Source organism: Haliotis asinina, chromosome 8, assembly GCF_037392515.1.
Source record: "Haliotis asinina isolate JCU_RB_2024 chromosome 8, JCU_Hal_asi_v2, whole genome shotgun sequence".
Classification (NCBI taxonomy): domain Eukaryota; kingdom Metazoa; phylum Mollusca; class Gastropoda; order Lepetellida; family Haliotidae; genus Haliotis; species Haliotis asinina.
Genome location: NC_090287.1, coordinates 5,931,828 through 5,944,516, shown reverse-complemented (window position 1 = coordinate 5,944,516; position 12,689 = coordinate 5,931,828). Strand labels below are relative to the sequence as shown.

At 37.6% G+C, this 12,689-nt stretch overlaps 2 protein-coding genes across 2 annotated transcripts in view; one reads left to right on the top strand and one right to left on the bottom strand.

The window, feature by feature from the left end:
- The window catches only part of LOC137293640 (tetratricopeptide repeat protein 8-like), a 77,594-nt gene extending 76,381 nt beyond the window's left edge, over positions 1–1,213 (bottom strand). Inside the window, exon 1 of the mRNA XM_067824310.1 lies at positions 1,060–1,213. Coding sequence (XP_067680411.1) covers positions 1,060–1,161 — 102 coding nt within the window. The 5' untranslated portion in view covers positions 1,162–1,213. The remainder of the gene's footprint in view (positions 1–1,059) is intronic.
- A 316-nt stretch (positions 1,214–1,529) lies between these two features.
- Positions 1,530–10,606, top strand: LOC137294820 (protein cornichon homolog 4-like). Its single transcript, XM_067825939.1, has 5 exons — positions 1,530–1,665; positions 2,388–2,456; positions 4,433–4,545; positions 5,169–5,309; positions 6,022–10,606. Exons 1-5 carry the CDS (start codon positions 1,591–1,593, stop codon positions 6,056–6,058), a joined length of 435 nt encoding a protein of 144 aa, XP_067682040.1. The 5' UTR covers positions 1,530–1,590; the 3' UTR covers positions 6,059–10,606.
- The last annotated feature ends 2,083 nt before the right edge of the window (positions 10,607–12,689 follow it).

Genomic DNA, 12,689 nt, shown 5'->3' with positions numbered 1-12,689 from the left:
GGCATGATTTCAACCATATTTCAATGCAAAATATGATGTTAAATCATGAGAGAATATGAATAAATAATTATGTGTACAGGAGTACAATAAAATGCTTTCTCAATTTCTATTTTGTTTGAGTGTGCAAATTCACTTTCATTGATCAGGGATCATTTTACATTTTCTTTCCTTACGTGTATTACAACTTTTGCCATCCATCGGTAGATTAATATAGCTCCTAATGTCACTTTCGTTACCTTACATGGCATCAATAAGATGCAGGTGACCTAGTTCAGATCAAGTGGGAAGGGTCATAAACCACACATAGACATTATTGCAAGTATTTCATGGATGGGGTTGAAACAGATTCCAAAAGGTTCCAGAATTTAATGTTAACATTTCTCCTGGATAATACTTACGAAGATTTGAGACATCATGCTTGTTTTCCAAAATGTAAACAAGCGACTGACGTCTGACTGCCGATTTACATATGCAAATGATTGCTAAGAGGCGTGTCTTGAGCAGAAAACCGGAAATACCATTTGCTGCGATAATATGAATGCCACGATACCATGAATGCCGCAATACAACGAGGTCCGAGTATATCTTGGATACAGTGACGTCAGTTGTTATCAATCATAAGGCTGTCAGTGTAAAGAAAGTGTTACTGCCTTTGACAGTGTCACTGTCACACTGACAAGTTGTCAGAAAGATATTTCGTCCCCTTTATTCATCCTTTAGTGGATTGACAGACTTAACACTAAGTGGTTCACCCCTATATATTGTACATAATTTGGAGGCTTTTAGTTATTTTTGTGAGTCCTCTAGTAATTGTTGTGTTAGGTTTTGTGAAAAATTTGGGTAAATATCAATTTAGGAAATAAACCTTGTGTGTTTGAAAATCAAAGACATGCTGTAATGAATTGCCAGCGACTAAATTTCAATTGCCGCAGCGTTAGGTAAATAATAGAATGGCATTTGGGGAACGGGAGGGGGTTGGGAGGAACTCCTACCGATCTTTCTGTCGATGTTTTTAACTAAAATCGAAACACCACAGAAGTGGGAAAAATATCTAATTACCTGATCATAAGGATTCTTTTCAAGGAGTTGTGTACAAATATCAACACATTTCTGATACTTTCTTCGCCTAAAGTAACTGTATGCGAGAAATAGAGGATCCATGGTTTGTTTTCATCAACAAACTATTTCCATAATTGTCTCCCCTTTTGGCTATGCTGGACCAACCAAATTGCTTTTAACAAAAGGACCAACCAAATTTCTCAACACATGAGAAAGTGTATTCTGTCGCTTTGTAACAGCCTTAGTCGAAAACATCCGCAAAGGAGAAATCAAGGAATACCAGAACATCAAAGAGAACAAAGATTCGATACACAACGTGATTTCAACTTCAGACCACATATGTACTAAATGCATTCGCCACAATTAACTGCGATCAGTGCTTGAATTGTTTTAAATTATAAAACGTGTTTTTGAATCGCTAATACTGCGTTCGAACGAAACCAAACATTTTCATTAGCGGTGAACGAGTCACTTCCGAAAAACGCTCTTGTTGTCGTTCTTGGCATCAAGTTAGGGGAAGTTATTGCGAAAATGGCATTGGATTCCTTTTTGTTTATATTTGCTCTGATCGACGAGGCTACGTTGCTTTTCTTGGCAGTGTATTTCGTATCCTTCTAGTGTATTTTTCATCCGATGTTGGTAGTTTCTTATATCTATTAAACTCGATGTAGCTGAATATCGTGGGTTATTGTGGTCGACTTTGTTATTTCTGGTCTAACCGATCATGTGTAAACTGGCTTCTCCTATTCTCGCGGTACTTACGAATATCAGCTGAAAAAATAATATAAACATTTCTTTTCGTGTGTGTGCTTGTTGTTTTTAAATGAAGAGATTCCCACTCTAACATCTGCATTCATCAACAGCTTGAATATCAAGTGTATTATCTCACTTGAGCTCGATGAAAAACATGGTCGTCCGTCACTGACTTTTCGAGGCGTCTCCTATTCTCGCGGTACAACGAGAAAGTAACGTTATTACGTGTAAGGAAGGGGAATCTTATCGGAAAGGGCGGGGGAAAGTTACAATTTTTCCAAGTTGGTTAAAACTCACGAATATTCGTTACATTGCAAAATTTTGATAATTCACAGACTTGGGTCACTTCCTAGTTACTGGTCAATGATGTAAACAACCGCTAAGTATCACGCATCGGCGACCTCGGCAGAAAATGTGTTTACCGCGAGAATAGGAAACCTGTGAGAATAGGAGACAGACCTATACTTTTTCGATTTTTCCCCCTGTTTAATCTGATTATCGTTTATTAGTTTTTATGCTGTGATGATTCTTTACTTTGTTAAAACACCGTTTTCCTTTTCCTTAATCCAACAAAGATCATAACTCTGTCCGATTTGGAATGTGACTACCTCAATGCTACATCATGCTGCAGCAAGCTCAACTATGTAAGTTTACAAGGGCTATAAACCCACAGGCTGCTACAGAACATTTGACTAGTATGCTGTTAACTGGGCACATCACCAACCAGTGCTGCAGAGCAATTATCTCACTCTAGTCCCCCTGACGATCTTGCTACTCAGTCTTCACTGATCAGTGCGTTAGAGGCAAACAACCGTTTAAGATCCTTAGGGTTTCGGGTTAGAATTTGGCACCCTTTATGATCCTTAGGGTTAGGCACCCTTTACTATCCTTATGGCTAAGCATCATTTATGAACCTTAGGGTTGGGGCTTTGGGGTAAGGTCTGGTAGTACTTTTCTGATCTTTAGGGAGTTGATACGTCTTCAGAGGCAAACAACCCATATATTCGGACCTTGTATCGCGGTATTCATGGTATAGCGGCAAATCGGTATTGACAACCTAACGTCAGTGGTTTGTTTACTTTTTTGAAACCGACGGCATGCATCAAATATCTGTAAGCATTATCCAGCAGAATTATTAACAGTAAATTCTGGAATCTGTCTGACCACCATCTATGAAATACCTGCCATAACATTTACGTTTCATATTTGACCTCTCCCACACCATCTGAAGTACGTCGTCTGCATATCGTTACCCATGCTTGCCATAAAAGGCGACTCAGCTTGTCATAAGAGGCGACTAACGGGATCGGGTGGTCAGGCTCGCTGACTTGGTTGACACATGTCATCGGTTCCCAATTACGCAGATCGATGCTCATGTTGTTGATCACTGGATTGTCTGGTCCAGACTCGATTATTTACAGACCGCCGCCATATAGCTGGAATATTGCTGAGTGCGGCGTAAAACTAAACTCACTCACTCACTCACTCTGCATATCGTTATTGTCAAAAATATAGCAGAAGTGATCTCATGACCTATATTTATCTCCTGGGGAATGAAGTATTTTGTTTTCCTGCGATAAGATGGGGTTCTCTCCTTCGGTAGACATTAACAGGCTCTGTTCGTCTCATGGCTTTAGCTGAAATACTATCTAAGTTAAAATAATAGTTTTTTCACAAATGTCTTGATCAAATGTCATGTTAATCGTATTTCTCAATAAAATAGGCCTCAGAAGTTCAGATTTTTATTTCCTATTACGGATATGTCAAGTACCGTGATACAACGAGTTCGCAGGCTACTTGTTTAGAGTTAGACCTTATACCTTAGGGCAGTGAAATCAGAGTTAATCCAACTGAAACACATTTAGCACCATCCGGGTCTCATCTGAAACACAAGAAACAAACCATGTGCAGTGGTTTCTTTTCATTTCTCGTGTTTCCGCCTCACTGCTATACTAATGACCTGCTAAACAAGCACTCATCAACTGTGATCGCCCTGGTGGTCCTGAGGTAGAGCGTCCTCTAATTACATCACTAATTAATGAAGTCAGTACTCCAGCAAAGCATGTTTGAACCCCATCAGAGCTAATTATCCTGAAAAGTGCACCCGATAAAGTGCAGTACTCCCAAATATTTATGTCTCTCTTTACCAACTCTCACTTTGAAATTGAATATGATACAAAATACATGACAAATCCACATCACAGTTTTCATCCCTTTTCATTATCTACTGCCTATGAAGACAGCTGATTTATTGAAAAATATTTCTTAGAATTAGATACATTGTAAATCTCAACCTTTTTAACTCAAACCAAAAGGATCATTCACAGCACTATTTAATGAAGGTCTTGAAATATTATTATCAGGTGTTTATTCAAGGAACTGAATTTCAGTATGACTTATTTACAATCACAGGTCAAGTTTTGTTATGAAATGTCACATGATCATTCCAGAATTTGGATGCCTGAATCCCTGAAAGTCCCCATGTAAGCAGAGTTTCAGATCTAAGTGTGGTTAATGTGGTTATTTCCATGGCTTGATGGTGATTGTTGATGATGATGATTATGTTTTATTATGAGCGAATGCTTTGATCAATGCTTTGTGGCATTTGCTCCTGTTCCAGTGGATCCTTCCAGAGCTGATAGCACAAGACTTTCTGACAGTGGTCCTCCTACTCAGTGGACACTGGGTTCTGTTCCTGATGTATGCCCCACTCGGGGCATGGATCACATACAAGTAGGTTCAGCTCATATGTGAATGCATACAACTTCTGGTTTGTTGCATTCAATGATGTTTAACTGTAAGCTGAAATCACTACAACATAGTAATGAGACGTATGTATACCTATGTCGTGAGAAGCAGCACTTTCTGTGTAAAGTACACATCGATAGATGTTTTGGGTCTTAGTCCATATCCCAATCCATATTCTACTTGCCAGCACACAAAATCTGTACTTTGTTGGAAAACTGTAAGTGCAAATATGGGATATGGAGCATTTAACCACTTTCTGAAAGGCATCGTGTATTAAAATTCATTGGATATCAAGAGTCAAAAGGGCCACACAAAAAAATGGCTACACTGACCCTAGTCAAAATGGCTACAGTCCTTACTCAAAATGGCCATACCAATAAGTCAAGATGGCCATAGAAAGAGTCAAAATAGCCATACATTATTTAGAGTAAGAATAATTGCAAATAGCATATGTGATGAAGGTTTGCGATGAGGATTTCTGTGGCTTCCAAGAGTTTGCTTTTTTTGAAGTCTGTTTGGTACAGAGGATTTGACTTGGTAAGACTGAATTTGATGGCGGGGAAACTGTTGACAGATCTTTGTTGCTGATGAAGAAATTAATGTTTCAGATTTTTGGTCAACCCATCAGGGAATATCGGAATGTTTGACCCAACTGAGATCCACAATAGGCAGCAGCTGAAACTCTACATGAAAGAAAGTCTGGTTCGACTTGGTTTCCATCTTATTTTCTTCTTCGTGTACCTGTACTGGTAAGTGCATAGATACTACAGAGTGGTGTTGTTTATGTATGGGTTATAACCTCTTAAGTGCAATGTGGGCGTCTATGCTAGAATCTGTTCCCAGCAAATTGGTTTCATTCTAAGAGGTGACATATTCGGTTGGTGGTTAGATTCAGTGACTTGCACCTTAAGGTGTAGATTGTTTCACAGAAATCACTGGACAAAACCTCACTTCAGCAAGATCTGTGGACATGTCCATGGAAAGTTGCATCAGTTGCACCCTGAGTAGACTTTATCCACCTAATCTTAGAGGATGTATGAATTATTGCTTTACAAGAAAAGAGCAGCCATGCATGTGCTCAAAGTGGGATTTGTTGATAAGAATGTGCCACATTCCCTCCATATTGTCAGTTAATCTTTAACAGTCTTTAACCGCTTCTTCAGAAGTTTGTATGACGAAAAAGAACAAATTATATGGATTGACAACTTTTATTACACTGGATGCTGCATTTTAATGAAGATGCTAATACTGTCATCACTTGCTTGATATGGATGTTAGTGTCTACACTGAAACATTGCTTTATGCAAGAAACAAGGTGTTATCCAAGTTGTATGTTTCATTAACAGCAAAGTTATCAATCTGTATAACTCATTCCTTTTCGATCTTCACCTGATCAACATTTGTTTTGTTCATCTGATCAACTGTTGTCAGTTTTTTATCTGATTGTCTGTTGTTTTCTAGGATGATTTATTCACTGGTCAAGGGAGATGACAGCTGAAGGACCGATCCAATTTCTCCCCCCAATGTGAAGCCAACCTGGGATGTATCATGCCTGTGCTCACATATTCCCCTCTTTGTATTTACAAGATAACATTGGTTGTTAGTTTCTTGTGTTAGATTACAGTTAGGCCACAATTTGTTTATGTATTTGATGAATATGTCTATAGCTGCAGTGTGTTCAGGGAATTTTGAGAAAATCAGAAATATTTGTCTCATTCTTGTGGTTGGTAAAATGATTTATAATATGCTTTGAATGATTTGTAAAGAGGAAAAAACTCCACCATGATGAGAAAGTAATTATTGTTAATCAAAAAGTAACAAAACATGAAATATTTGGAATTACTGTATCCCAGTAAAGTACAGATTATAGTACTTTTGTTGGTTGAGTCACATGTGGGACGCAAACCCACACCCTCGGTACGGCACATGACTTCCAGCACACAGTCAGCAGTCTAACCCATTCTGCCACCACACTGCCATAAAGAAGTGGTCATATGTAACACATGTTGAATATGGGATTAAAGTTTCTCAGTTCACGTGCTGGCGATTAGGTGCCTTTCTCAGTTTGTGTCCTGGTGATTAGGTGCCTGACTCCGGGACTGTGGATTTGATTCCCAAATGGGAATCACTCGCCAGAATGTATTATCTTTACTTTACAGAGAAAGTATAATCCCAACATAACATGTTATGTTTTACAGCTTTGTTGAAGGCATTGTGTATTTATGAAAACACCAGTTGGCAATCATTTAAATGTTTTTTTTTCTCTGTAATTATAGCAAAATAATTTTGATTATCTGAAGGAATGTGCTCTGTTTGAATGTTTATAATGGACAAGCACTGGATGTATACTGCACTGTTGTACTTAAACCATATACAGTGAAACCCTGCTGGTGCAGATCCCCAAATTGTGGATGGAATATGTTGTTTATGACCTGGAATCTTGACCGTTTGACAGATAACAGGGTTTCACTGAGTTGATTTCATGTCATGGAGTGAGGTTGTTGTGATTAGATCGTTATTTAATGGGAATGTGTGAAGATGGAACATAAAGACAGGTGTTAAGATAGACCCTAAATGTTTATGGTCTATAATCATTTTATTTTCTATTTTGTGGACATGTTGAAGAACTGTTCTGTATTTACAACACACAATGTTAAAGAACATATGAAAATATTATTCATTCTTAGCTACTTTTGGATTGTCTCTGTTGCTCTCTGTGGGGTGTAAAGGAAACTGAAAACGTATTCATGCAGTAGGTTTCTATTTTTAGGTGAATTTGTATTTAGAAAATGTCCTACAAGCTATGGACATGACATCATGTTCAGTTACTTCCAACAGTGCTTTCATATGATGCCTAATGTGCTGTGGGCATCTTCACCGGAACAAGTGGAACCAACGAGCAGATGGCAGTTATAGGGAGAGTTTGTTGCCATTGTAGTAGTGCTCATAGGTTTTACAAAGTGTTAAACATCTGAGACCTGCACAAAGAGGTATCTCAGATGATAGTACAGCGGATCTTTTATTACAAATCCAAAGATGAGATTGACCATTGCTCTGAGATTGTCTGGCAGAATTCATAGTGATAAGTAACACCTCACGTCTGGAGCAGGTGTAAACTATCCTAAATATTTCTCAAAACCTTTATTGTATTTGCTGAAATAACTGAGAACTCCTGTTTACTTACATTTAAAGAAGATATTTCTATTTGTTTCACATCGGTTTAGTTTCATATGTGATGAATTTTACCACCATCTGTTTCCATCACATTATCACCTGCATATGCAAATGAAATATGGTATTATAATAGAATTGAGTGAACTAAATTTTTGAGAGTCATTAATATATACTCCATTTAATGCCCCAAGTCCTACCAGTGCTGCCACCTAGTGCCAGAGACTCCTTTCACAAAACTTCTGTGACTAATGTTGGCCTTAACTCCCATGTTTAACCTAGTGACTCATTAGTGCTTTGAGAGAGGAGGCTGTAATCAAGACTCACTTTCAGTATTGATTTGCAGACTCTTTATGGCACGTTATGTCCAATTTAATTTTTGTACTGGTTATTGGTGCAGAAGAACAAACTGAGAACCATTGTGCAATATTGTATATTGTTGTAGAGATGTACAGAATGTTTGTGAAATGTCCATGTTTGGAGAGATGGTGCAAGAATGAGTATTACCCGTGGATTCTGAATTCTAAGGATGTTACATTCGGGGTATTTTTTTCTTATACAAGCTGTTACTATAGAGGCATTACTAAATCATGTAGTCAACCAGCCCCTATTCCAACTTCCAGTGTATTTTGAAAAGAAAACTTTCTTCTGTCGAAGGATGGTTTCCATCTCAATCAAACACGTATGTTATCAGCATTGTCTTCAAGAAATAGTGTCATTTTAGGGCTGCTTTGATATTTTCTGTGTTTATGATTTTAGACAACAGAGACTGTGTTAAAATGTAGTGGTAGTAGAGTGGGTTGGGGGTGCGGGTGGCAACAGCAAAGGAATCATTGATGTTCTGTCATTGTATTTGAATCTTCAGAACCTCACTAGATCCTCAACTTAACAAATATGGGTTATAACAATGACCCTAGATATTCACGGATGTATTCTATCAAGGAATCTGAGGACACATTCTCATATTTTTTCCTGTTTCATAAAATGACCATAAAAAATGTGTAAGATTACGTTTGTTGTTGAACAGGTAATGTGTTGTTGTGTTGATCTCAGCTGATAAGGCACTGCATCACAAGTTGCACCTTTAGTGGAATGAGCTGGCGTCCATCCTGTGTACATTGATATCATTTTAGGCTGGGTATATATGTTATCTTTTCTGTTCCTACACAGCATTTCATCAGGCAGTCTGGAAATCAAGTTTAAAAAATTTCATTATTGTCTGAATGACAAATTGCATTGTTCATCTTGTATGTCATATTAAGATTTATATTTTCCTTTTCATATTTGTAGATTATCTGTTTTTGTTTTCTGTTCCAGATATCTAAAGTGCTGTTTCAGAATGTATGTGCTTGTCTCCTTGCTTGTCTCTCATGGATTAAGTTTTCACGATTTGCCAATGGATTGTTTGTGAAATAGATATGAAAATCCAGCATTGAAACAGACGTTTGATGCAGTGATGAATATTTGCACTTTAAATATGCTGGTAGAGACCATATTTTCAACCAGTTTTTCCTTCATCTGGTGATCCTTTTGAGGCGTGGAGTACTGTCAGTGCTGGACATTCATTGACCTCAGACATAAACCAGTTTCAAAGAATGGCTCTGAGCAAGTGGACACCTATACAACATAAAAGAAGTTCAGGGGAATCTAATTCTTCCATACCTCTTTAGTTCATGTGTCATATTTAAACTTAAGAAATAAATCTGTATAGGTCGCATTTGTTAGTATATGTTCCACTTTTATCGGGACTAGTAGATGTATACAAGTGCCGACCATAACCAAATTTCTCTGTGTTTGTTTGGTTGGCCCGCCAATGTAGAGTAATGAGTTATCTTACACCACAAGTGATGTAAATACATTTTCAAAGTCCAGCACAGATCTAAAGTTAAAACACCACAACACTGTTGCATCAAGCATGGGCAATTATAGAGCAATGGTAGCACTATGACTCAAATTGTTCAACTTTCACACTAATGGTTGTGCAACTATCAGTACACGAAATGGGGCCCTTAAGAGGCTTGGACTTTGTGAGGAAAATACCAATAAAAAAGTCCTGTTTCCTGACACATCAAATTTTACTTTATTAGAATTAGAAGTATTAGAACTGTAACACAAGTGCTTTAAGCTTGTGTTTCTGCAAATATATCTAATTATAATATTAACATAAAGTATGACAACTCACTGTGCAGTTATGATGTAGAGGTAGATCACCATTCCTTTAGGATTCTTTACTGTTCTGGTGGGCTCCATGGACAGTAGATATTACCATATTTGAGATTTCATTGTCCTCAATATCAACTAATAGACCAGTTAGTAAGTCTTCTGCTTAGTCCCACTTTACTAATGTATAAATGAAGATGACAGTCCATATTTTCATGACAGTATCACAGGTGGTTATGTTTGTATAGAAAACAGCTGTTTAGAAGGGTGTTGAAACTGCCTGTTGACCATTGTCATTGTTGTTTAGAATGTATCACTAATTTTTTCACTGCAGCACAATCTCTGAAAACAGATTAAATATGTTATGTCTAGGTTTTGCCAGATACAGGAAACTATTGACCACTTTATAATAAATTTAGTTTTGATATATTTCCATAAATACAGGTTGTTTGGGGGACAGGTCACAGGGGAGTAGTGAGTTGCGCTGCACTGAGCATAGTGACCCTCCATTAATGCTTGTCATGTTTTTGGATGAACCTCCCCATCTTTTTGTATATTTTCTTCATGACTGACCCTGAAACACCAAAATGCACAAGCACCCCTTCCCCAAACGTTTATTGTTCTGTCATAACCTTCCCAAGAGAACATGCTGATAACACTCACTGTACAACATATCGTCTCACTATTCTAACACTTTTAGAATAAAATGTTTTACTGATTTGTTTGTCATTTCTTCTTTCATGCATCTGAAAAAAAACCCCTCAAATTCCAACTGCAGTATTTGCAGTATCTATTCTACAGGAAAACCAATTTCCAAATGGACACTTGAAAGATATCCAGGTATGTGTGTAGTAAATGTTAACTCGTCCGAGACTACTGGTATTATAGGAATACATTCCTTGTGCAGCAACATGTATATGACTGCTTGTGGTTGACTTCTGCCTGATTTATGGTGCTAGTGTGCCGAGATACTGGGACACAATACACTTCAGACAGGATATGAAAAAAAAACTTGGGCTAAAACCACAGATATTCCACGCTGAAGGCAGTCACTGTATCTATTGTGATTGTTTGTTCAAAATGCAATTTGAATATTGTTTAGAAATGTACTCTGTGAAGTGACAATTGATGTCTACAACTAAGGCCAAACAGCCTCCAGACATTGTCAACTTCCAAAACAAATGAAACACAGGACATATATTAAATCCAATTTATTCATTTCCAAGTGAGAAATGAAATATAAATACATCCTCTTTGAAATGGCAGAGATAATGTACAAGGGCCGAGAAACCATCCAGAGGCTTCTGAGCAAGATAAACACAGTAAAAATGCATATAAGACATGGACACACCTAATATTTCTGCTCCAACAGACAGCGTACCGCCGACATCCACTGATGACTATGATGTATCCATGATGATACACTGATGTTTGGTAGAAAAAAACATGGCCATTGCATGCTGTGCTTAAAAACCATGAGATGAGAATAACACATGACTCTCTCAATGAAACATTTCCTGGTGGTATTTATGATTCTGATGGTTCTTGCGTAATGATACAATGACATTGGGACATGATGTTTGGCTTAATTATTGCGATGATACATCTTGTCACGACTAAAGCATCGTGATCTCGGAATTTCTTGACATGGTTGTGTGAACATGAACACTCAATAAACACTTTGACAAACTTAAGATACGAAGGTTATCTCAAACTGTCTACAAAGTCAAACATTTGAACAAAGGGTATTAATTGCACAACAGAGATTAACATTGCAACAGAATTGACAAGAGTTCTGGAGCAATCATCTGGTACTGGTCATCAAGCAGAAGACGTAATATGTCGTCTGACAACATATGCTGAACTATCCATATAGGGTAACTGTCCACACTGAAAACAGACAATGAGGAACAAATCTTCACTCAGATGTAGATGTCATTAACAGACATTCACACCCTCCAGCCAACCAAGATCCTGTGGAAATTCAAAGAAGAAGATTACAGTTATTGCTATGGCAACAAAACAGTATGGATTAAGATGTCCAGAGTGCACTATGTCTTGGCAACTCTTTTGAGGTTTGAGATGAAATGAATTAGAATGAGAAGTAAAGACAAGTTGGAGTAAAGTAGGAACAATGGATGAGATGAACATAAGGAAGACGAGAAAGTACTCTGAGATCAAGGGTTGTTCTTCCATACAGTCTACATGTAAACACAAACAGTCACCTGTAAGTAACAAACAGATCATATGATCTCGCATTGTACTATTTCCCCAGAGAGTTGTTCCAATACAACTTCACCCAGTTACTTACACTACAGGTCTTGCATAAAGTGGTGTAATGTGTTAAAAGAATGGAGGTCTACCTTTCAAAAAACTATATGCCAAGGCTTTGAAGGTTGACTGAGACTCCTTGTAGTAGACTTTCAACCACTATTACCAACTGATTCATTTACCCATGGGGTGGCTATAACTAACCTTCCCCCTTCATACTCAAAGTTAGTACAAATGTAATATCCAACTTTGAAGCACAGGCTCATTAAACTCAGGCAGCAACAAAATCATTTCTGTTTATAAACCAATATAGATAATAAATACATTCAGAAACCACTCTTTGAAAATATTGATATACGTCACGAAAACACTGAGAATATTACCACTGATTATTGTTCTAATTGAGGGCATTGAAATCAGAACTATCTCAGCACTTCCTTACCATCTAATGTCACCGCACTGGATCATTATTAACAAAATAGTATGTACACCTATCTGAAAAATACAAATGTCAGTATGAAAGATTT